The sequence below is a fragment of the Dendrobates tinctorius genome, unplaced genomic scaffold (assembly GCF_039654945.1).
Source record: "Dendrobates tinctorius isolate UK_male_01 unplaced genomic scaffold, ASM3965494v1 ptg000084l, whole genome shotgun sequence".
In the NCBI taxonomy this organism is placed as follows: domain Eukaryota; kingdom Metazoa; phylum Chordata; class Amphibia; order Anura; family Dendrobatidae; genus Dendrobates; species Dendrobates tinctorius.
The window spans coordinates 52,337,626-52,363,223 of NW_027361752.1; the positions used below are offsets into that span (position 1 = coordinate 52,337,626).

Below are 25,598 nucleotides of genomic sequence, written 5' to 3' on the forward strand. Positions count from 1 at the left end.
TAAGGTGCTAGAAACCAGAGGGATCTCCTCCCAGACCTGGACTTAAGCTGGAGTCACACATAGCGACTTATCAGCGATCCCAACACCGATATCAACGTGTCAGGATCATTGGTGAGCTGTCACACTGACAGCTTCACCAGCGATCAGCACAGCGAGGCCGAGCGCCCGGCATCGCTTGCCATCGCTGTAAAAAATAGAATCAAAATAAAAAATATAGTTATTCTCACCTTCCGACGTCCCGCGCAGCCTTCCCGCCTCTCTCCACGCTCCGGTCCCAGTGATCCTTTGCGAGAATGACCGCGAGATGTCACGGTCTCGAGGGAGCATGACGTCTCGCAGTCATTCGTGCAAAGGGTCACTGGGACCGGAGCGTGGAGAGAGGCGGGAAGGCTGCGCGGGACGTCGGAAGGTGAGAATAACAATATCTTTAATTTTTTTAAATTTTTTACAGCTGATCGCTGGTCTCCCGCCTGTCACACGCAGCGATGCGTGCTGGCCAGCGGGAGACCAGCGACCAAAAATATGTACAGAGGTTTCTTGCAGCGATCAGCGATACCGGCAGGGGGGCCGATCGCTGTCACACACAGCAATCTCGCTGGTACCTCACAAAAGTTGTGACTCAGCAGCGATCTCGCTAGTGAGATTGCTATGTGTGACTCCAGCTTAAAGAAGCCGTCAACTCCTGGACAGTCGGTGGTGCAATGTGACGTTGGTGGATGGAGCGAGACATGATGTTCCAGATGTGCTCAATCGGATTCAGGTCTGGGGAACGGGCGGGCCAGTCCATAGCTTCAATGCCTTCATCTTGCAGGTACTGCTGACACACTCCAGCCACATGAGGTCTGGCATTGTCCTGCAGTAGGAGGAACCCAAGGCCAACCGCACCAGCATATGGTCTCACAAGGAGTCTGAGGATCTCATCTCGGTACCTAATGGCAGTCAGGCTACCTCTGATGAGCACATGGAGGGCTGTGCCGCCCTCCAAAGAAATGTCACCCCACACCATTACTGACCCACTGCCAAACCGGTCATGCTGAAGGATGTTGCAGGCAGCAGATCGCTCTCCACGGTGTGTCCAGACTGTCATGTCTGTCACATGTGCTGAGTGTGAACCATGCCCAGACATTGTACAGTAGGGAGGTCATACAGGCACGTGGAGGCCACTCACAATACTGAGCATCATTTTGACTTGTTTCCACATTAATTTTGTCTTGTTTTGATTTTCATTTTGACTTGTTTCCACTTTCATTTTGGGAGTCTCTCCAAATCCAGGCCTCCATTGGTTTAAAAATTTGATTTCCATTGATGATTTTTGTGTGATTATGTTGTCAGCACATCCAACTTTGTACAGAACAAAGTATTCAATGAGAATATTTCATTCATGTAGATCTGGGATGTGTTATTTGAGTTTTCACTTTAATGTATTTTTGGATGCGTTGACCCTGTGGAGTCCTCTAAGCTCGTGTCCCATTCGATTGTGTGTAGGGGCAAATTTTAGGGGTTAGGTTTTGTCAGGTTTCTCTCCATGTCAGACTCGGGATGGATGAGCTAAATCACGACTTCATCGGACAGCTCCCTATGTCTCCAGTTCATGGTTCCCTGTGACTCTAACATTGGGGCAGAATTGGCACACTGTAGGGAATGGTCAGTAATTAACCTTTTTTCTTTTTTTTTTTTTCTTCATCCATCAATAAGAGCCCTTAGTGACAAGTGATTTGTGGGTTTTTTCTGCTGGACCATATTGTGTCAATGCCAGGGTTCTTCTGCTACTTTGATGGTCTCTCCAAGCTCACATGTATTGGGATCCATATCGGGAGGAGAGGGGCACAGCTGACATGTCGTGTACCGCCCAGCAGGTATTGTGCTCCTGTCCTGTAAAGTAAGAGTTGTGTTTCTGAATATAATGCAGAGTTGTTTCACCGATGAACTACACAAAGCTGTCTCTGGGAGCCCAATATTTAGGATTCTTCTCTGCTCACAGTACAGCGGAGGGAATGAGCACCAGCGCCTGTCTTGACCTGTCCTTTTTATGACCGACAAGGGGAGATATTTACCACATAGGAGTCCAGGAAAGATGGGTAGCAATTGTTACCCCTGTCACCCGGTTGACCCACACCCTGATTCTAACTAGCTGTATTCCTCTTAAAGAGGAATTATTCTGTTTGTCCCCCTTTTCCCCATTCTAGCGAGTCCCTGACGGATCAGTTGATCCTGTTTTTGACAAAACTTGTTCTCCGCCTGGGGCTAATTTTCTGCGGTAGAAAGGAAGTGCAAATATGTTGAATATCTGGGCTTGAGGTCATGAGCGACAGGTTCTGTGTGTCACGTGAGGGATATAGTCATATGATTCTCTTCACTTCTTATCCAGCTTGATTTAAAGGGGTTTTCCATATTTATTTATTTTTTCAAAGAATGCAGTTCCTAGTGCAGGTGGTCTCTGGGTTCCTCTTCCAACCACAGATGGCATATGTCGTCTCCGCTGGCTGCAGCGGTGATGGTCTACAATGGTCACCTGTCTGTACGACACTCAGGACAGGCAAGGTCTATATGTCAGCGTGTGGAGACTTCACGGCTGTGTAGTGTGGAGCCACATGGCCACGAGCCATAGAATTCCCATAGGAGACAACCAATAACACACAAGTTTGGACACGTCATAGTTTTCTGTGAAAACACTAGATCTTGGCTACGTCTAGTGGTCGTGGTTTTTCTGACGTGTCTGGCAGCGGCTTATTCTCTCCAATGAAATAAACATGGACTCTTGGCTCGGCCGGTTTGTTTATGGGTGAAGTTGATGTCAGCCAGGGGATTTTTCACCTGTGCAGTTGGGGGGGAAAAATAAAAATCTGCTGTGGAGAAAACAGATGAGTGATGACGGGGCTAATCCTCATGTAAATCTGCTGCGCAAACTCGAGGGACAAGCTCTGATATCTAAACTTAAGGTGACTTCTGCCCCCAATAATGGCGGATCTGTGCTTTATAGAAGTGATCCAATGGTCGTCCGCAACTTGCGGATTGGAAGTTCCCACCTGGCTGGTGGAAAGAAGGATCTGAATCTTTTGTGTCATACACTGGCCTTATTGTTGTGGTGCAAATCATGACACTGTGAAGGGTCCTGCAGATCAGTTTTAGGTCCCTAGTGCGCCCGGAGCTCCTGCAGATTGGTTTTAGCGTGTCGGGGATCCTGCAGATCATTTTTTTGCTCCTGCCAATTTTTTTTTTTTTTCCATCATTAGATTCAGGTTACATGCCTGGCGCGCATCTAGAGGTTCTGTAGATCGGCTTTACATCCTTAGTGCTAGGGCCCTGCAGATTGGCTTTAGGTCCTTAGCGCGGGGGCCCTGTGGATCGGTTTTAGGTCCTTAGCACATGTGGGGGCCCTGCAGATCGGCTTTAGGTCCTTAGCACATGTGGGGGCCCTGCAGATCAGTTTTATGTTCTTAGTACATGTGGGGGCCCTGCAGATCGGCTTTAGGTCCTTAGCGCGGGGGCCCTGCGGATCGGCTTTAGGTCCTTAGCGCGGGGGCCCTGTGGATCGGCTTTAGGTCCTTAGCACATGTGGGGGCCCTGCAGATCAGTTTTATGTTCTTAGTACGGGGACGTTCGATCTACGCAGACAGAGCTGCTGAGTTCACTTATTGGCTGCCGACGTTTCGCCTGCGCCGCAGCCAATTTCAGACATGGGGCGCAGCAGTGAGATTCGCCAGTGGACCCGGGGACGAAGATTTGATGAAGAGGAAACAAGATGGACATTGGTCACCTGCAGCTGGGCCGTTGGCCTGAAAAGCGTCCCCTTTGTTCTCCAGATTTGCAGGGTGGTTTGCACAGAGTTCGGTTCTGGGGAGCGGCTCCAATAACGAGTGTCATCCGGGTAGATCCTCGCTTTGTGTCTGTGTACAATGGATATTGTGTTTTCACCGTCAGGCCGTCTGTGTCACACGTCTGGGGTTAGTGCGCAGATTGCCTCTATCCAGTGAGGCGTCATGTGAATCCATGTGATGAAGCAGAGCAGACTTGGACTCTCTCAGCTGATGAGGGCTCCGGTCTCGGTAATAATCCTATGACACACACCCGGCAGCCGCCTCTCTCTGAGGCCCTGTAAATCCCTTAATAATAATTGCCCCCCTGACCTGGTAAGGTATCATGTGATATCCCGCCACTAGGGAGGCCATGACATCACTCCTTTGCCGCATGAAGGGCTGATTGTCTAAGCTAGATAAATCAGAAATTTGGCCTGATTTGTGCCTGTTGTGTCTTAGACGTATTTCTCCGACCAAGGAGCCTAAATCCGTATCCTATGTGTCAGTAATTGCGAAATTTGTTGAAATTTTGTCGACCAACTGATCACTGGATTAAACCCAGACTACACTGTATAAGGCCAGTTTCACACGTCAGTGTCTCCGGTACGTGTAGTGACCGTTTTCTCACGTACCGGGGACACTGACACATGTAGACACATTCTCAGGAATGCGTCTATGCAGATGTCAGCGTGTTTTCACGGACCGTGTGTCCGTGTGCAAAACACGCTGACATGTCCATTTTTGTGCAACAGCACGGATCACACGGACCCATACAAGTCAATGGGTCCGTGTAAACACGTACCGCACACGGATGCTGTCCGGATGGAGTCATAGGGTTAACGTTGAAACCAATTTTTTTCACTACACGGACAGCATACGTATCACACACGGATGGTACACACAGACATACGGATAGCACAAGGATGGCCTACGTATCCACACGGACACGGATAGCTCCAGTACCGGAATTATCTGGATGTGTGAAACCGCCCTAAAGGAGTGAGAAACAATATAGCTCGTTATAACCTCTTCTCAGCATGTTGGGTACAGATTCAGGAAACGGCTCCGGAGCGGAACAGTCAGCAACCAACACTGACAGCCGCAACCTAAATGCTGCAGTCAATCACTAAGTGGTGCAGCCCCCCTGGAGCACTGAATTAACTGCCCACCATCCCCTCCACTGACATCATTGGTGTCGCACTATGTGTGTGTGGTGGGGGGGCCTCCATGCTGTGTGGTGGGGGGGCCTCCATGCTGTGTGGTGGGGGGGCCTCCATGCTGTGTGGTGGGGGGGCCTCCATGCTGTGTGTGTGTGGTGGGGGGGGCCTCCATGCTGTGTGTGTGTGGTGGGGGGGCCTCCATGCTGTGTGTGTGTGGTGGTGGGGGGGCCTCCATGCTGTGTGTGTGTGGTGGTGGGGGGGCCTCCATGCTGTGTGTGTGTGTGGTGGTGGGGGGGCCTCCATGCTGTGTGTGTGTGGTGGTGGGGGGGCCTCCATGCTGTGTGTGTGTGGTGGTGGGGGGGCCTCCATGCTGTGTGTGTGTGGTGGTGGGGGGGCCTCCATGCTGTGTGTGTGTGGTGGTGGGGGGGCCTCCATGCTGTGTGTGTGTGTGGTGGTGGGGGGGCCTCCATGCTGTGTGTGTGTGGTGGTGGGGGGGCCTCCATGCTGTGTGTGTGGTGGTGGGGGGGCCTCCATGCTGTGTGTGTGTGGTGGTGGGGGGGCCTCCATGCTGTGTGTGTGGTGGTGGGGGGGCCTCCATGCTGTGTGTGTGTGGTGGGGGGGGGCCTCCATGCTGTGTGTGTGTGGTGGGGGGGGCCTCCATGCTGTGTGTGTGTGGTGGGGGGGGGCCTCCATGCTGTGTGTGTGTGGTGGGGGGGGCCTCCATGCTGTGTGTGTGTGGTGGGGGGGGCCTCCATGCTGTGTGTGTGTGGTGGGGGGGGCCTCCATGCTGTGTGTGTGTGGTGGGGGGGGCCTCCATGCTGTGTGTGTGGTGGGGGGGGCCTCCATGCTGTGTGTGTGGTGGGGGGGGCCTCCATGCTGTGTGTGTGTGGTGGGGGGGCCTCCATGCTGTGTGTGTGTGGTGGGGGGGCCTCCATGCTGTGTGTGTGTGGTGGGGGGGGCCTCCATGCTGTGTGTGTGTGGTGGGGGGGCCTCCATGCTGTGTGTGTGTGTGGTGGGGGGGGCCTCCATGCTGTGTGTGGTGGGGGGGGCCTCCATGCTGTGTGTGTGTGTGGTGGGGGGGCCTCCATGCTGTGTGTGTGTGTGGTGGGGGGGGCCTCCATGCTGTGTGTGTGTGTGGTGGGGGGGCCTCCATGCTGTGTGTGTGTGTGGTGGGGGGGGCCTCCATGCTGTGTGTGGTGGGGGGGGCCTCCATGCTGTGTGTGTGTGTGGTGGGGGGGGCCTCCATGCTGTGTGTGTGTGTGGTGGGGGGGGCCTCCATGCTGTGTGTGTGTGTGGTGGGGGGGGCCTCCATGCTGTGTGTGTGTGTGTGTGCGGGGGGGGCCTCCATGCTGTGTGTGTGCGTGGGGGGGCCTCCATGCTGTTTGTGTGTGGTGTGTGTGGGGGGGCCTCCATGCTGTTTGTGTGTGTGTGGGGGGCCTCCATGATGTGTGGGGGGGGGCCTCCATGCTGTGTGTGTGGGGGAGGGGGTCTCCTTGCTGTGTGTGTGAGGGGGTCTCCATGCTGTGTATGTGTGTGTGTGGTGGGGGGGTCTCCATGCTGTGTGTGCGTGTGGTGGGGGGGTCTCCATGCTGTGTGTAAACAATAACTGGCTTCACTGGTAAAATATTTTTATGGGGCGCATAAAAAGCGCTGGGCAAAGAAAGGGAAGTGGCGTAGCTTTAAAAATCATAGCTGCCATGAGCCCCAGTACAGTTCTCTCTATCTGTCTTTCCATGTTGAGCAGTGTACATTATATGGTAAAATGAATAGTGTTATTCAGAACTGTAACTCGTTCAGCAAGAGAAACCCCACACCCTCACATCGCTGTGTCTATGGAAAAATTGTTATAGTGGATATAGACTTTTTTTTTTTTTGTCTGCACCTTCTGCTAAAATGCCACATTTTTGTCATGTAAAAAAAAAATCCTACCAAGAAAAATAATGTAAGAAACTTTTTGCACCTTTTAATGTCGCCCATAATCTGCACAAATCCATTGAGAAACAAACTGAAATAGTTTTAATTTTCCCCCTGAAAACAGATCAAAACTAAAATAATATGGTTGCATAAGAATAAACACCTTATATGTGGGATGTGATTGTGCTCAGAATTGGCCCGTCTCACTTATCCTCATGTTACATAGTAGTCAGCACATGGCTGCCATCATTCTGATTAGCCCACATAAAGTTTTGCTGTTCTAGGAGGATTTTCCAGTCACTTTCTTGTTTGCATTTAACAACAAAACTCCTGGCCCGTAAACAGCTGAGAACACAGCAAAGGGATCTCGTTGTTGAAAGTTCAGTCAGGAGAAGGGTATAAGAAAAAAAATCACAAAAGCATTAATTATACCATGGACAATGTGAAGACATCATCAAGAAGTGCCAAATATGTGGCAGATCAGTGACATTATCTAGAACTGGATGTCCCTCAAATATTAATGAAAAGACAAGAAGACAATTGGTCCGTGAGGCTGCGAAGAGGTCTACAGCAACATTAAAGGAGCTGCAAGAATTTCTGGCAAGTCCTGCATGTGAAAAGAATCTGCTGTATTCCTATGTCTGACCTGTGGGGTAGGGTGGCAAGGCTGAAGCCCTTTCTTACAAAGAAAAATATCAAAGCCTGGTTATCTTGTTCCAAAACCTAAGTCACGTCAGCCAAAAGCACGTGGGAAAGTGTTTTATGGTCTTATGCGACCAAGGTGGAACTTTTTGGCCTGAATTCCAAAAGGTATGTTTGACCCAAGGCTAGAAGCGTATCTAGGGGGGGCAGCCGGGGCATGTGCCTCGGGCGCAGCCAGCAGGGGGGCACAGTCGGGCCGCCTAATGTGATAATGCGATGGTCCGCAGTGTCTCCACTGGCGGCAGCATTCTGACGCCCTCCGGACAGGGAGTCGGCCATTCTGTGTCGGCTGTCAAGCTGCTGCGCGCTGGCTCCGAAGGATCAATTGTACTGTCATCTTACAGATGCCAGTACAATTGAAGCTCTGGCCACTGGGTCAGAGTGACGCCAGCAGCGTGATCAGATCATGTGATCACGCTACTAGCGTCACTCGCCGGCGCCTAGAAGCGCGAAGGGCATTGGTGGTAAGTGCTCCACTCTGGAGCTAAAGAAACCACCACAAATTGAGGGAAGTGGAAGGGGGGGTACATAATGTGTGGGGGGATTTGGCGTGGGGATGGGGGGGTTATTTAATGCGTGGGGAGACTTGGAGTAAGGATGGGGGGTTATTTAATCTGTGTGATGGATTTGGAGTGGGAATGGGGGTAAGTATGGGAATGGGGGTAAGTAATGTGTGGGGGGATTTGGAGTGGGGATGGGGGTACCTATGTGGGGGGATTTGGCAAGGGGATGGGGGTACTTAATGTGTGTCGGGATTTGGCGTGGGGATGGAGGGCACTTAATGTGTGTGGGGGGGGATTTGAGGACACAATGAAGAGTGTATGTATGAGGGCATGCATGATGAAACAGTATGGTGAGTGGGGGGATTGATGCAGACAGTATGGGGAGTGAGCGGGTAAATGTATATGGACACAGTATGAGTAGCGATGGGAAAAATGTTAGTGGACACAAAATGGGGAGTGAGGGTGATGGGATGTGTGCTGACACAGTATGGGGAGTCAGGGGTACATGTGAACAGACAGTATAGAGAGTCAGGGGGGTAAATATGAGGAGACAGTATGGTGAACAGGGGGATGTTAGAGGAGACAGTATGAGGAGGGAGGGGAAAAGTGTGAGGAGACAGTATGGGGGGAGTAAAGTGAGTGGGCACAGAATAGAGACTGAGCAGTGAGGGTGTAGCATAGGGGGACAGTATACCAAGGAGAGTGAGCGTGATGAAAAGGTACAGTATAGCGACTGAGCCCTATAGGGAGGACACAGTGTGAGAGGACAGTGTGAATAGGTTATCCCAGTTTGGATAGGAGAGGTCAGTGCGAAGAGCATGTACCAAAAGGGGTCAGTGTTGGGTCATATTTTGTGCAGACAATATAGTGAGGGGCAATTATTTATTCAGGGGCTCAGCGTACTGCAGATATTTTTAATCGGGAGCATTATTATTACACTTCTATTTCTAAGGGCATCATGTGGAAATTTGCTGCAGAAGACCGGAGAAGATGGAAGTCTGCAGAGACAAGATGTGGATGAGAAAACTCATCATGGGGTCTGGACAAGAAGAAAAAAAGAACGACCCCAGAGACGACGTCATCTATAAGGTACTTGGATGTAAATGTTATTTGTGATACCGACTAATTCTCATGTTTTTATTTGTTAGGAACATTAAAGGGGTTGTCCAGGTTTGTGCAGTGTCTGCAGTCATTCTATGTGACTGCAGACTTCTGAATTCTCACAGTGCTCACTGAACGCTGTCAGGATTCTCTTGTGCTGGTTATTTGCATCCATGCGGTCACATGCTGACTAGACATGTGTGGCCTCACTCAATGAAAATGAACGGAGCGAGACCGGGCACGTCTAGTCGGAATATGGTCTGAAGTATATAATTCACATACTTGTGACCGGTACGGGAGAATCCTGAAAGTGTGCAGTGCATTCATTGTGAGAATTCAGAAGCTGCAATGTCAGGATTCAGCTCTTCAGGTTCCAGTAGTCATCACATGGACACTTCACTCATATGCGATTTTCATACTTATGGTCCTGTGACAACGAGCTTCTCTTCTTGCTTCTATGTTTTCCACTGAACATTGAGAGCATTAGGAAGAGCAGCTCGTCGGTACCTGACTAAGTGTGCAAATCGCATGTCTGCTGGTGGTGGTGGTGGTGGGGGTACGCCGAACTGAATTCTTGCCCTGGGTGCCAGAAATTCTAGATACAGTTCTGCCCAAAGCCAACACTGCACAGCACCAAAAGAACACCATACCCACAGGGAGGCATGTTGGAGGCAGCATTATGCTCTAGGACTGTTTTTCGACAGCTGTAACTTTGGCTTTCCTAAAGGTGGAGGGAATTATGAACATTTCCAAAGATCAGTCAATTTTTCAAGAAAACTTTCAGGCCTCTGATAAAAAGCTGTAGATGATGAGAACTTTCAACTTTTATAGCACAACAATGACCCTAAGCGACCTTCAAATCGCCAAAAGAATGGCTTCACCAGAAGGAGAACAAAGTTTTTGGAATGCTCCAGACTTGAATCCCATTGAAGATCTGTGAGTGACCTGAGAGAAATTCCATGCAATTTTAGTCTATAGCAGACCTGTGCAAAATGCGGCCCGTGAGCCACGTCCGGCCCTCTGACTGTTGCAATGTTGCCTGTGGACCGAGACTACCAAGGGCTAAAACAGTGGCCCACGGGCTGCAACGTGACCTCCCCGCCCACTGTCTATCCGCCACCGCTACATGCTGTCACTGCACATTGGTGGACTAAGGGGCCACTGACTCCATGTTCCACCAGTCGGCACAGACCGCAGACGAGATGACGTCATTTCATTGCACAGGAGACAGGAACAGAGTGCTGGGGGAATGGGAGCCAGGTGAGAATGTGTGTCCCCCCCCATGTGTATGGAATAAATGTATGTATATAGGGGGCTATTTGGTGGCTCGCTCTGTGTGGGCTCACGCTGTGTATGTGGGGACTTGCGCTGTGTGGGGAAAGTGCTGTGTGTGGGCTTCGCCTTTGTGTGGATTTGTGGGCTCACACTGTGTGCGTGGGCGCTGTGTGTGTGGGGTTCACGCTATGAATAGGCGGCTATGTCGGCATATGTTTGCTCAATATTAAGTTATATAAATTATTTATATTGTAATTAATGTTAATATTGAGCAGAATTAATTTCAGCCTTTGTTCTGTCCTCCACACCAGTCATGGTCTCTCATGTGGCTTCTCGGGAATATTCCCGTAATTCCCCACCCTTGGCAATTGGTAATTTGGTCACTGATCCGATGTTTCAATAGTTTTTTATTTTGGAGTGAGATATAGTGATAATCTTATTGGAAAACTTGACATTTTTCTCCTTTTGAGGAGAGATAATAGATCTAATGCCTCTGTCAATCCAGCTCTATTCCTTGCCCAGTGCTGCCTCCTCCTGCTTGTCTGACAAGTGCGATGAAGTGATTTCAGTCGAAGGAACTGTCATTAAAGCAGTAGGAGGTGGCGCTGTATGGGGACTAGAGCTGGAGTGACGGAGGCATCAGATCTACAAAGAGCTCTTCAACGTAATTTGCAGATGAACTATAATGCTTATTTCTCAGTAACGGACTGGCCATGTTAAGGTGTTGCTGGACTTAACTTCCAAAGAGCAACATTCACATATAAATAGTTTGCGGTGTGAAACCATGCTTCCTTTTGAAAGGGGTTGTCCCAGGACTTCTACACTGATGGCAACATCCGGCACCCCCACCTGTCAGCTGTTCTCGGTGGCGGTTGGATATGCTCAGGTGCAGAGTTGAGTCAACAGTATAGTGACCACTGTCAGATACTTCATAGCCGTCCCCTATTTAGCGTATGGGGCAGATGTGCAGTACCTGGACACAGCCGCTGTGCCATTGAGGAAACACACATCCATCCACCACCAGGATCAGCTGATCGGCGGGGTGCTGAGTGTTTCATATTTACTACTAGTGATGAGCGAGTATTCTCGTTGCTCGGGATTTCCTAAGCATGCTCGTGTGTCCTCTAAGTATTTTGGTGTGCTCGGAGATTTAGGTTTCGTCGTCTCAGCTGCAGTCCAGAGCATGCTTAGGAAAACCCGAGCAACGAGTATACTCGCTCATCACTAATCCCTACCTATCAGATATTGATGGCCTATCCTAAATGAGTCCCAAAGAACCCCTTTAAGTTGTGTGTCTCGGGAGATCTGCCATGTCTTCCTCCTCCATCTCCATGCAACTGTCTGCAGCAGGAGCCTCTCCCCTCTGTCCTTTCTAGATGAACCCTTTAGCCAGTGACTGGTTGGGAAAAAAATAAATAAATGTAAGTTTCCCAGCTCGAGGATAAGTCTTGTGTTCTCAGAATTTCTGTAAACTTTCACAGCCTTTTCTGCAAGACCTTAGCGAGGACGACCATTTTTCTGATTCACTCTTCTCATTCATTCCTAAGTTTAAGGTTTCCATAATATTTCTACTGACGTGCCGCCGGGACATGAGGATTGGTGTGCTGTGAACCGCACAGTCACAATGCTCAGACTAGTATTGGCCGTCTTTGGGCATCATGTACAGATCGGAGATTAGTAAATTTGGTCTTTCGTTGTATAACCCCTTAGCTGCCAAAGTCAAAGGAAAGCCGAGGCATCTAAGGGGGTTAACAGTCTTAAAAGATAATATATTTTGTTGTTTTTTTCGTGCACATTGATAAGATGAAACAAAATACTAAAGAATGCACACGTTTATAAAAATGGAAAACCCCTTTTACGTACGGAGGATTCCTCCGGCAGACGGCGGTGTCTTCGGCGGAGACTTGATGCATGACTCCGCTCTTCGCCAGCTCCTTTTTACGAAACATATGATTAAACAGATGAGCGGCTTTGTTAGTTATAAAGAGCCAAACGAACATGATTAACAAAACGAGCGCCAATAATAACATGTAATAATCGCATGCAAACCCAGCCGAGCCCGGCCAGGAAGCCATTTACTATGCCGCGCTCGCGAGGAGCGGCAGCAGATGGGCTTGTAATGTAATTAGGAATCTTTGTGTTAAATGAGGCATTATTTAAATTGGCTGCTAATTTTCACATCTATTAACCCGCTGAAGAATTGAAGAAGCCGCAAATTCTAATTTCTAAATCCTTTTTTCCTTCCTTCCTTCCTTCCCGGACTTGGCAGAATGGGGGATACACATTATATATCTGTGGGCTCTAGATGGAAACTACAACTCTCATTATTCTCCGGAGCGGAGATGAATCCATATGTAACTAGAGTTTGTCTTTCTGTGCTATGGGACCCATAATGGCAGCTATATTGGGAATCACTCCAGCTTCACTGGGCCACAAATTCACCCAAAAATGTTGCTTTCTTTTTCTCATTTTTAGTAGAATTTTCCAATTTTTTTTAAATTCCTAATGCACCATTCACTGACTGCAAACAAGTCTTGGAAATATATTAGAGAGTTGTACAACTTTTAATTATACAATAATGAAGCTTAGTTAAGCTTTATGTACAGTGTAAATATGGTTTATTCAGGAAGCCGAGGACTTGGCCTCATGTTACATAGTTCTACCAATTGGGATATTCATTAAATTAGTATGGAGTAACCCGCGCCAACATGGCACAAATAGCTGACTGGCTCCAGCACAACAATGTGTAATATAGACGCACAAGGTGCTTAGTGACTCAGGGTCAACTTCTCCCCAATTAACTCTTGACTTTCTGTGACTATTGTATTCTATATACAAGAATATAACTACTATAATACTGCCCCTATGTACAAGAATGTAACTACTATAATACTGCTCCTATGTACAAGAATGTAACTACTATAATACTGCCCCCTATGTACAAGAATATAACTACTATAATACTGCTCCTATGTACAAGAAAATAACTACTATAATACTGCTCCTATGTACAAGAAAATAACTACTATAATACTGCTCCTATGTACAAGAATATAACTACTATAGTACTGCTCCTATGTACAAGAATATAACTACTATAATACTGCTCCTATGTACAAGAATATAACTACTATAATACTGCTCCTATGTACAAGAATATAACTACTATAATACTGCTCCTATGTACAAGAATATAACTACTATAATACTGCTCCTATGTACAAGAATATAACTACTATAGTACTGCTCCTATGTACAAGAATATAACTACTATAATACTGCCCCCTATGTACAAGAATATAACTACTATAATACTGCCCCCTATGTACAAGAATATAACTACTATAATACTGCTCCTATGTACAAGAATATAACTACTATAATACTGCTCCCTATGTACAAGAATGTAACTACTATAATACTGCCCCTATGTACAAGAATATAACTACTATAATACTGCTCCTATGTACAAGAATATAACTACTATAATACTGCTCCCTATGTACAAGAATATAACTACTATAATACTGCTCCCTAGGTACAAGAATATAACTACTATAATACTGCTCCCTATGTACAAGAATATAACTACTATAATACTGCCCCCTATGTACAAGAATATAACTACTATAATACTGCTCCTATGTACAAGAATATAACTACTATAATACTGCTCCTATGTACAAGAATATAACTACTATAATACTGCTCCCTAGGTACAAGAATATAACTACTATAATACTGCTCCCTAGGTACAAGAATATAACTACTATAATACTGCTCCCTATGTACAAGAATATAACTACTATAATACTGCCCCCTATGTACAAGAATATAACTACTATAATACTGCTCCTATGTACAAGAATATAACTACTATAATACTGTCCCTATGTACAAGAATATAACTACTATAATACTGCTCCTATACACAAGAATATAACTGCTATAAAACTGCCCCTATGTACAAGAATGTAACTACTATAATACTGCTCCTATGTACAAGAATGTAACTACTATAATACTGCCCCCTATGTACAAGAATATAACTACTATAATACTGCTCCTATGTACAAGAAAATAACTACTATAATACTGCTCCTATGTACAAGAATATAACTACTATAATACTGCTCCTATGTACAAGAATATAACTACTATAATACTGCTCCTATGTACAAGAATATAACTACTATAGTACTGCTCCTATGTACAAGAATATAACTACTATAATACTGCCCCCTATGTACAAGAATATAACTACTATAATACTGCCCCCTATGTACAAGAATATAACTACTATAATACTGCTCCTATGTACAAGAATATAACTACTATAATACTGCTCCCTATGTACAAGAATGTAACTACTATAATACTGCCCCTATGTACAAGAATATAACTACTATAATACTGCTCCTATGTACAAGAATATAACTACTATAATACTGCTCCCTATGTACAAGAATATAACTACTATAATACTGCTCCCTATGTACAAGAATATAACTACTATAATACTGCTCCCTATGTACAAGAATGTAACTACTATAATACTGCCCCTATGTACAAGAATATAACTACTATAATACTGCTCCTATGTACAAGAATATAACTACTATAATACTGCTCCTATGTACAAGAATATAACTACTATAATACTGCTCCTATGTACAAGAATATAACTACTATAATACTGCTCCCTAGGTACAAGAATATAACTACTATAATACTGCTCCCTAGGTACAAGAATATAACTACTATAATACTGCTCCTATGTACAAGAATATAACTACTATAATACTGCTCCTATGTACAAGAATATAACTACTATAATACTGCTCCCTAGGTACAAGAATATAACTACTATAATACTGCTCCCTAGGTACAAGAATATAACTACTATAATACTGCCCCCTATGTACAAGAATATAACTACTATAATACTGCTCCTATGTACAAGAATATAACTACTATAATACTGTCCCTATGTACAAGAATATAACTACTATAATACTGCTCCTATACACAAGAATATAACTACTATAATACTGCCCCTATGTACTAACTTTAACCTTTTGTGACCAGTGTCAGGCAGTTGTTTCCAAGGCTAATAAAATAATAGGATGCATTAGAAGAGACATAGATGCTCGTGGCAAGAACAAAGTTTACCTTTATACAGATCACTAGTGCGGTTACACTTATACGCTGGAGCCCAAATCTGTACACAGTACTCTAGCGACATAGATGAACGTGAGCAAGTACAGAGAAGTGCTACCAAGGTTTGAAGGAGCTGTTGGCGGCAGGATCAGGACAGGTTTAGACATGGGCTTCCTCAGTTTGGAAAAGTGAAAATTTTGGGACGATGTTATTAAAAAGTACAAATATGTGAGGTGATCGTACAGAAATCTTTCCAATGATCTATTTACACCGAGGTCTGTGACGGGGACAAGAGGGCATCCTGTAGGTATAGAGCAGACGTGGGCAAGTGCAGCCCGCAGACCCAGACTGTCCACGTGCTGGAAACGCTGTGCCCTCTGCCGTCTCGATATCACCAGTATCGCTGTTATCTGCAGGCTCCGTTCCTTCTACCAGTCTGCGTGTGCGACTGAGACATCAGATGCAATGAAGTCCCTGTATCGCATCTGCTGCGTGGTGTGTCGGTGCGACCGGAGCAGAGCACCACGGGAGCGATGAGTATAGCCTATGTGGGGGCCCGTACTGTATATAGGAAGGACTTTGTGATGGCACATACTTTATATGGGGGGGAGGGGCTGTGTGGGGACTCTTACTGTGTATAGAAGGGTGTCGGCATACTTGAGTCAATATTATGTGATGCCATTATAATTATGTAATATTAATTTTAGCCTATTGATTCAGCCCTCCACAACAGTCCTGGTCTCTCATATGGCCTATCTTGAAAGTTAATTGTCCACCCCTCGTCTAGAAGAAACAAGGTTTAAACATTGCGCGTCTGACTATCTTTGCTGTGCCAGCAGCGAGGCTGTGGCGTCTTTGCTGTGCCAGCAGCGAGGCTGTGGCGTCTTTGCTGTGCCAGCAGCGAGGCTGTGGCGTCTTTGCTGTGCCAGCAGCGAGGCGGTGGCGTCTTTGCTGTGCCAGCAGCGAGGCATTGGAACTCTCTGCCACATGATGTTGCAATGGTTAATTCACTATAAAACAACTGAACTAGAAGTGGCCGCGCTTAAACGCTGTGTGATGGATTAATTTTTTCATTAATCCATCACACAGCGTTTAAGCGCGGCCACTTCTAGTTCAGTTGTTTTGTTTTCTCAGTGGCAGACAGCACACCTTTTCTGCCTGGTGTGCCAGCAGCTTATTCATTTGCCTGTGTGTTTGTAGCGCCAGTGTGTCTTTTTCTTTGCATAATTCACTATAAAAGTTTGGATGCCTTTTATGCAACCACATAATATTACAGGTTGCGAGCACCCGATTCTGTGATGAGACGTTGATCCAGAGAACTAGTCTTATTGCCGTATGTGGAGTTGGGAAGGATTTTTTTTTTTCCCCATATTATGGATCATTTAGCATCTGCCCCATGGGGATTTTGCTTTCCTCTGGATCCACCGGCCATGGGTTGAACTTGATGGATTTATATCTACCATCAACCTTAAACTCTTTGACGCACAGCGTGGTATAACTGTGCGCGGGGTAAATGTGGGGCTGCGGATATATTCTCACTATAGATGTAAATGTTCTCCGCATTGCAGATATGTGAGATAAAGCGGTGATAATGGGGGCAGGGATTCCTCTGGACATCTGCCAGCGATCTTATGGAAGACGACCCACAGTCAGCATAAATTGGCTGATAACAGGGAATTCTAGATCTCATTCCTCTGCACAGCAGATTGGGGACATGATAACCCGGCTATACTCATCTGCTGACCTTCGGTGTAGTGTCCCTTTAATTCCTGATAGTGTATCATGCATGTAACGGATTGTCGCTGTCCCTGCTCTATACAATATGTTGCATTGTTGGATGGCACTGAATCTGTGGTGGGCAGATCCATGAATGTCCAGTGCTGTAGTGCCGAGGAGGGCGCCGCTGATCGTCACATTCCTCAGCTACAGACAAGGCCTTGGCACATTTCTCAGTGACATGGTAAGACATGCCTTCTGCCTGCGCCTCCTCCATCTGCGGACGGCGCGCCATCTATTTCTGTATTAATATATTGCGCTCTTACTCAGCATGGCATTACTCTCCCCTCTGTCAGGACTGGCATCTATTAAACCCCTGGCTCCTGGACAAGTTTCCCATTACTACACGTTGCCTTTTACAACAATTATTAACCCTTGAAAGGGGTATCCCCATCTCATACACAGGATTTCACCTCTGGACCCGCTCCTAATCCTGACCTAAACTGTGTATATGCTATAAACGTCCAACACTGCCAGGTATCTCACAGATGATTTACTTGCCTTTATTGTAGCCAGACTCGGATATGAAAAAAAAAAAAAGGTCTGTATAGATTGTCAGCAAGTCACTGAATAGCATTCAATTTTCTCTTTTCCTGGTAAAATTGGGCTATCACTTATATTGCTTCCATTACAGATCCCACAAGGCTTGTTGCATGCATTTTACCACTTCATTCACGCTGGATTTTGGGATCGGTGGGGATATCAGTGTTTGGAATCCCAGAAGTAATTTGGATAGGTGATGTTTATGGGCGAAGACCCCTTTAAAGCGGACGTGGCTTTTGCTGGCATTCCTCCAGTTAGAAAACTGGTTGGTTGATCAGCTGATCAATGAAGATCTTGAGGTCCAATCAGTTGGTTTTGCTGGTGCTGCCTGTTTTATCTGCTGGTGAAATAAAGTACTGTATGTAGCCTTTCAAATGAATGAATAGCGCTCCTGGTTAATAGACGGACCATCAGAAATGGAACTGCTGCTAATTAACCTGTAAAGTGAATTGTGGGTGTGTCATTGCATTTGGGATGTATGTACACGCCCCCAAAGCACATCCTGCCTGATTTGCATGTGGCTTCAAAGCTTAATTTCTCAACACTGGCACATCCGATTACTAAAGTAAAAGTATCATTTTTAATGTTGTACTAAGACCTTTATTGGGGCGGACACACCATTGATGCAAATTATCTCTAGCGGTTTGTAAGATTATTTTGGGTTTGGATGGATTCTCGGTAGTAGGAGTTTACTGGCTGCAAAGTTTGCACGAGTTGTGCGAGTTTTAGCCACTTTGCAGATAAGAACGTGAATCCTCGGTCACCTGGTTCGTGTATAGAATGCCAGGATTTCAGTAAAGACTGACACAAACCTGACAAATAGAGGGTGCTGTAGTGAAATCCCATCAAACCACGGAGGAGGTTGTTGTTTTTTCTTTATTATCCTGAATTCTCTGAATTTCTTTTAAGCTTTGACTATTTAAAGGGATAGGAGAAAATGGGTTTATTATTTAGTTATTAAAATCTTATGGTATATTGTAATACTGCAGGTATAATGTTTGGGGTTTTTTTTAAAGGGGAAATATATTTTTAGCCCATGTATAATGTGTGCTTTCCTTTATCTATGTTACAGCTAAATATATTGGTGGACACAGGTAGCAGTAATTTTGCAGTGGCTGGAGCCCCGAATCCTGACATTTCTGCTTATTACCATTTGGACTGGTGAGTGTCAGCGTCATACATTCTTTTGATATATATTTTATTCTATTATATATATTTTTTTATATTATTTTTTTTTATGCTTTATTTTATGTTTGTGGAAATTATACACATATAGATACAGCTCTGGCAAAAACTAAGAGACCACCACACCAAATCCCTGTCATGGCCAGCCCAATCTCCAGACCTGAACCCCACTGAAAACCTCTGGAATGTAATCAAGAGGAAGATGGAGAGTCACAAGCCATCAAACAAAGAAGAACTGCTGACATTATTGTGCCAGGAGTGGCATAAGGTCACCCAAAAGCCGTGTGAGAGACTGGAGGAAAGCAGCCAAGACGCAGGAAAGCTGGGGTTAACATTCATGGTTATTCCACAAAATATTGATTTCTGAACTCTTCCTGAGTTAAAACATTAGTATTATTGTTTCTGAATGATTATGAACTTGTTTTTCCTTGCATTATTTGAGGTTTTTCTTTGCATTATTCAGGGTGTTTTTTTTTTTTTTTTTTTTTTTTAATTCTGACCATTTTTCTTTGTCACAAAAAACATTCTGAATTTCCAAGCAATAAATTTGGTGACATGTTGTTAGAAGTTTATAGAATAAAAGAGCAATTTACATTTTACTCAAAAATATACCTATAAAGAGAAAAATCAAATCGATGCAGAACTTGCCATTTTTCTAGAATCGGCGCCATATCTGTCTCTAGGTTGTATGCGGTATTGCAGCTCCGCTCTATGTTATAGAAGTAAGGGGCTGAAAATGCAATACCCGTATACAACCTGCAGACAGATGGGGGTGCTGATTTTTGGGAAGCGAAAAGCATTGGTGATTTTCTAGTCGTGGAGGCCTGCAGCTTCACAGCAAAAGTGGTTTGATGTTTGTCAAGATAAATCTTCCAAGTCTTGGTAGTTCACGACTAAGACCGCCACTCACGACGTGCTGATACCGAGCAGTACAGGAGGGCAGTCAGTGCTTTGTTTGTGAAGGTGATAAGAGCGGAGCATTTTACCGTTAATCCAAGGGATCTGCTTGGGGTTCCGCTTCTCTAATTCCCGACACAGTGACACAAAAGCTCTGCGGAGAGATTTTCTAACCAGGAGGTCAGTGACATGTGTAATGATCCAGGTTTACAAGTGGGGTAACGACTGACGCACTGATCCTTGCAAGGTGGAGACGCTGTGAAATCCACCGCCGCGCTCCGGTCATTTGACCGCATTGTTTATGTAAGGCCATGTGCATGCAGATTTTCTACTCAGTTTTCGGTGCAGAAACTCCCAAGGTTTTAAGATTTAGAAAGTTTCCACCCAGTTTCTGTTCCAAAAACTCCTAGAAGAACTGTTCACCGAGTCACTGACCGGAAACTCTAAAACCTCAAAAAGTTGACGTAAGAAGGCCAGAAAAGACTTCCCTTCACCATCTTTCTCTCACCCAGGAGCAGGACCGGCGAGGTTCTTACTGTCTGTGTGTTGGGGCCTCCTGATGTCGGAAGATGGCCAGGTCTGGACTGTTGGAGTTCAGCTGCTGATACTTTGGTTCCCCCTGGAGCTGTCCCTCTCGGAGGCGTTGGCTGCGGCTCTCGAGGGGCCTTTAATCATAAACCTTACTGGAATTGCACCTCCGGGCTGAAGACTTCTACAACAAATCTCATTCAACTGTTGCCTTTCTATGAGGGCTTATGTTGCACGGCCCGGCCCTGACCGCAGACAATGTAGCAACATCCGGTGACCTCTTACATTCATCCTGAGGTTCCGTGAAGAGAAACTGCAGAACATCACTGTGACCTCCTCCCTTCTTTTTCCTACCAAGACAGAGTTGTAGAAAGGCTTGGGGTGGTCAATGTGTCTGGTACAACAGTGTTCCATCAGGGGCTGGATGTGCTGGAAGCCCCCTGAGGTGCCAAAGTCCTATATTCTACTGGGAAGCATGTAGTGAATAGAGGGAGTCGCAAATGCGCAGCCACCTCGACATTCAAAGATGGGGCCACGTTCTTGAGATGTTGTGTCCCCCACGTATAGCAGAAACGAGATATACCATACATGTCAGACAGAGAAATTCCCCTTGTAATTATCGCCTTGTCCGTTGTCACCTGCAGCCTTTTTCTGGCATTTATTGGGCTAATAATGTCTTTCCACATAATTCAATGATCTGGAATGTCGCCATGCAGGTCGCATCGGTTGCTGCCATCACATAGTTGTATCGGTCTGATGGATCAGCACGCAAGTTGCGTGTTGTGTAGCACTGCGCAGAGGGCGTCTAAGGGTTTAAAATTGCTTTTAAATCTAGGGTGCTCATGTAGGATAGAAGCGATCATATCGGGGGGGCTCATGACTTTATGTATGACCCACCCATGATCTGAATCGGTGACCACCTTTTATAAGTGTCAGCATTGGAATACCCTTTTGTGTTAAGGGAATCGCCACCTCCAGAGTGATGGCATATTACCGAAGGGGCTTCAGTGCTACGTCCGTTTTGGAGGAGCATCCCTGCCGTCTGCTCCAGCATAACTCCACTGATTGACTGTGTATATATAATATAATTTTTCCCTGACTAACCAGTGTGTCCAGGAGCGCTGCTGTGCACAGGTGTAGCGCACTGAAGCATGGCTGTGGCCTCTTAATTTGGAGGACTGTGGAGGTCCCAGAGGTCGGGTCTCCAGCGAACATTGAAGGATTATTCCAATAGTTGCCATTTATAGTATAGGGACAGTCCCCGCCATAAATGTTGGTGAGATGTGGGTTCCATCGTCCAGATGGGTGTGGGTTCCAGACGTAGAGCTACACCCCATTCTAGGTTTTGCCAGCTGGCCGCACTCCGGACCCCATGGCTGTGCGCCCGAACCCCATTTACTTCCTGCACAACTAGGTGCTGGCGGCAGAGGGGACTGCCATCCATGAGAGAAAAATAAAGAAAGCTTGACACCCGAACTGCGGCCCCTTCATTCCCCAGATGAGTGGTGGTCCGTCAGATGCCACGTTCAGCTCTGCTGACACGTTACTCGATGAGATTGGTCTTTTATATGGCTGCTTACTATTGGACAATAGGCGAGATGGAGCCGTTCATGTGCTGTCCGGGCTTTACTTCCAGCCCCAATCCTGAGATCTGAGATTTCTTCTTTCTGGGTGATTTTCTCATAAGGGGGCTCCTGCTAATACCTCCGCTACCCCCGATTATGAGACTCGTCACCTGGCTTTCCCAGTTGCGGATAGAGCTAGAAAATAGAATATTTATTAGTTTAATCCAAGAGGATGACTAAAGTCATATTGGTTTTCACGTAAATAAATTAAGAATTTTCTTTTTTTTTTTTTCTTTTTATTTTGTAGGTCCAGTACATACCAGCCGCTGGGAATTGACGTCACGGTCCGTTACACTCAGGGAAGTTGGACCGGAGTTCTGGGGAAAGATGTAATTACGATTCCCAAGGGTTTAAATGCCACCTTTGTGGTGAACATCGCCTCAATCCTGGAGTCGGAGAGTTTCTTTATGCCTCAAATCAACTGGCATGGGATTCTAGGACTGGCATACAGGACCTTGGCCAAGGTGAGGTGTCGCGTATCCCACCAGAACGTAAGCCTGGCACCACTTCTGGTAGATCACCTTTTATTTTTATACTAGAGGACTTTACTTGGAAAATCTGGCACATGTGCCTAAAAAAAAACCATCGCAGAAATTGGGAAAAGTTTCCATTGCTTCTGAATAGGGAGGAGCAGACCTGGAAGTTCAGGTTCGCCAAACTTTAGTCCACTGTTCGGTTCAGGTACCAGAACTGCACCCGGACCTCATAGAAGTCAATGAGGACCCGTACTTTGGAGCTGAAAAATCTTTTGCTCTGCGCGCTCTTTTTTGCTCTCTTTCTCTCGCACTCTTTTTCACAGTCTCACTTCCAGAAGAAGTCAATGTTTGGAGTTCAGCACTGGACATTAGGTGTCTGGTACAAACCCCAAACTTTACAGATGCATCGATACATCTCCTCATGTATGGAACAAGTTAGATTTTTGTGGTCAGGGCAGATCCGTTCATTACACATCACTGTTACTGAGCTGCAGTACCAGGCACAGCCACACCCCTACGTATGGCGCTTTTCTTAGGCAAGCCATAAGAGGGAGAGTAAATGACACCATTGCTTTGTCTCAGCAGATCGGAGAGGACGGAAAATCGTAGAAAACTTCTTTTAATTCCTGCAGTTGTTTTTGTTTCATTTTTTTTCTTTTCCTCCAATATTCCAGCCTTCCAGCTCTATAGAAACTTTCTTTGATTCCCTGGTAGAACAGCAGAATATTCCCAATATCTTCTCCATGCAGATGTGTGGAGCCGGTCTACCCACCACCGGCGAGGGCAGCAATGGAGGCAGTCTGGTAAGTAGCTGTGATACATACTCCTAAGTGCTACAACGATTCGGCTGCAACTATGGGTGTAACTGTAATGGATGCAGAAGTTGGAATTGCACCTGGGCCCTGGAGCCAATGGGCCCCAAAAGGTCCCTGTGACCCACACGAAAAGACTATTATCAATAAAGACCTGCGACAGTTGGAGGCTTCCTTGGAGATTTTTGCTTAGGGTCTACGAGTGTCAAGTTGTAATTGTATTCACTTCATCCAAACTAGCAGCTATCAGAAGAACCTACTTCTGACTTCTATGCAAGGATTTAGCCCCTCCCTTTTTTTTTTTTTTTTTTTAGTCCAACTGTGTTATCAGACAGTTTTTACTGAGGGGCGTATCCTTCTTCTCCCTGTATGATGCTGAACAATCAGCAGGCAGCAACAGACTAGAGAACGAAGAACACGCCCCCAACATAGCTTAGAGCCGGGTTCTTGGTGTGTGAGATGTATGAGACAGCTCTGATCTCCTGGTCTAACCTCCTGTGTGATTCATTGTGTGTGGGGTTGGGGGGCATTAAAGTTTAGCTGTGTTACATTACAAATCCTTTTATCAGCGCTCCTCCTCTGATAGCACTTTCAGCTCTGCTGCACTGCTATTCCCCCAGACTGCCTGTCCATAGATGTCAGTAATCACACTTATGTCTCTCTACATCTCACATAGCAGTAGCCCAGACAATACATGCTGGTTCTATATGAGATGCAATGACAGCCTTTATCTCACTGCAGAGGGATTACAAGTTGCTTGAGCACAACAGACATAAGTGTAATAACTGACACTCTCAATAATCAGGAGAGCTCATAGAAGGCTTGTAATGTGACCCAACTAAACTGAGCTGTGCTCTTCTCCCACACTGATCCATGCAGGAGGTTAGACCAAGAGGTTAGAGCTATTTTCTTACATCTCACACACTGAAAAACCTGCTCTAAGCTGTGGTGGGGGCGTGTTCTTTTTCCGCTGTTACTGCCAGCTTACGATTGGTCAGCATCATACAGGGAGAAGTACACACCCCTAATGAAAACTCTGATAACACCAACTTTTACTTAACCTCTCCTTCTCAGTCCTAGTTTTGTAACTGGCTTCTCATCATACTCTTCCCTCCTGTAGGTCATGGGTGGTATTGAGCCGAGTCTGTACACCGGTGAGATCTGGTACACGCCGATCACTGAGGAGTGGTATTACCAAGTAGAGGTTCTCAAGTTTGAAGTTGGAGGCTTAAACTTAAACCTGGATTGTATGGAGGTAAATTGGGGAAAATGCTTTGTTATCCGATCTAAAGTCGCCAGGCAGAGGCCTGAGACTGAAGTCCAATAAGTCGGTTATTTCTGGTTTTGATTTTCTACTTTTCTAACTTGCATTTTGGAATATTTTTAGACAGTCGGTTTATAGGATGCTTTGGATTTTAGTTTCTATAATGGTGCCACTACACACCGTATACCGCCCCTACAATGTCTGTCTGGGCTGACCTTGGGAATCCCGACCAGAACTTATATCTTCATATGTACCTATGATGCTGTAAGTTCTGGTCAGGAAACCTGTGGTCAGTGAAAAATAATCAGAATTCGGCCCGAGGTTGCATTTAGTGACTACTATGATAGCTACAGCTCAAAGGTAAGAGTGGCATTCATTTAGAAAGCAGGACCTAATTGTATATTATGCCTTTACATGGATTTTCCACCTGAAAAAAAAAATAAAAAAAATCCAATTAGAAGTTCCTTTAGCTCAGGTTAGTCAGGTTTTCAGGAAGGCTGGAGTTGCGGGAAAATAAGATGGAATCAAAATTGCCTGATGAATCGTCAGCGATTTAAAATACACAGACGATGAAACATTGATGGCAACAAGGACTTATTACGGAGTGTCAAGCTGGAAAGCTCGAACATGACACTCCCACTGTATACAAGGAGGACAAAGATTTTGATCACTGCCAGGTACGACCGGGACACATTTGAGATGGATGGAGAAGAACTGGAAGCTGTAACGGACTTCAACCTACTTGGATCAATGATGACTCGAGATGCAGAGATGACATCGGAAGTCAATAGGAGAAAACCAACAATGAAGTTACTGGACAAGGGTTTTCAAATCAAGGAACATTTAATAGTGACAAAGACACGGCTCCTACATAGGTCTG

The 25,598-nt window shown here is 45.8% G+C and overlaps 1 protein-coding gene across 1 annotated transcript in view; it reads left to right on the plus strand.

The window, feature by feature from the left end:
- BACE2 (beta-secretase 2) overlaps positions 1-25,598 on the plus strand; it is a 41,057-nt gene that overhangs the window by 2,136 nt on the left and 13,323 nt on the right. Inside the window, exons 2-5 of the mRNA XM_073584701.1 lie at positions 19,004-19,092; positions 22,414-22,630; positions 23,317-23,445; positions 24,575-24,709. Coding sequence (XP_073440802.1) covers positions 19,004-19,092; positions 22,414-22,630; positions 23,317-23,445; positions 24,575-24,709 — 570 coding nt within the window. The remainder of the gene's footprint in view (positions 1-19,003; positions 19,093-22,413; positions 22,631-23,316; positions 23,446-24,574; positions 24,710-25,598) is intronic.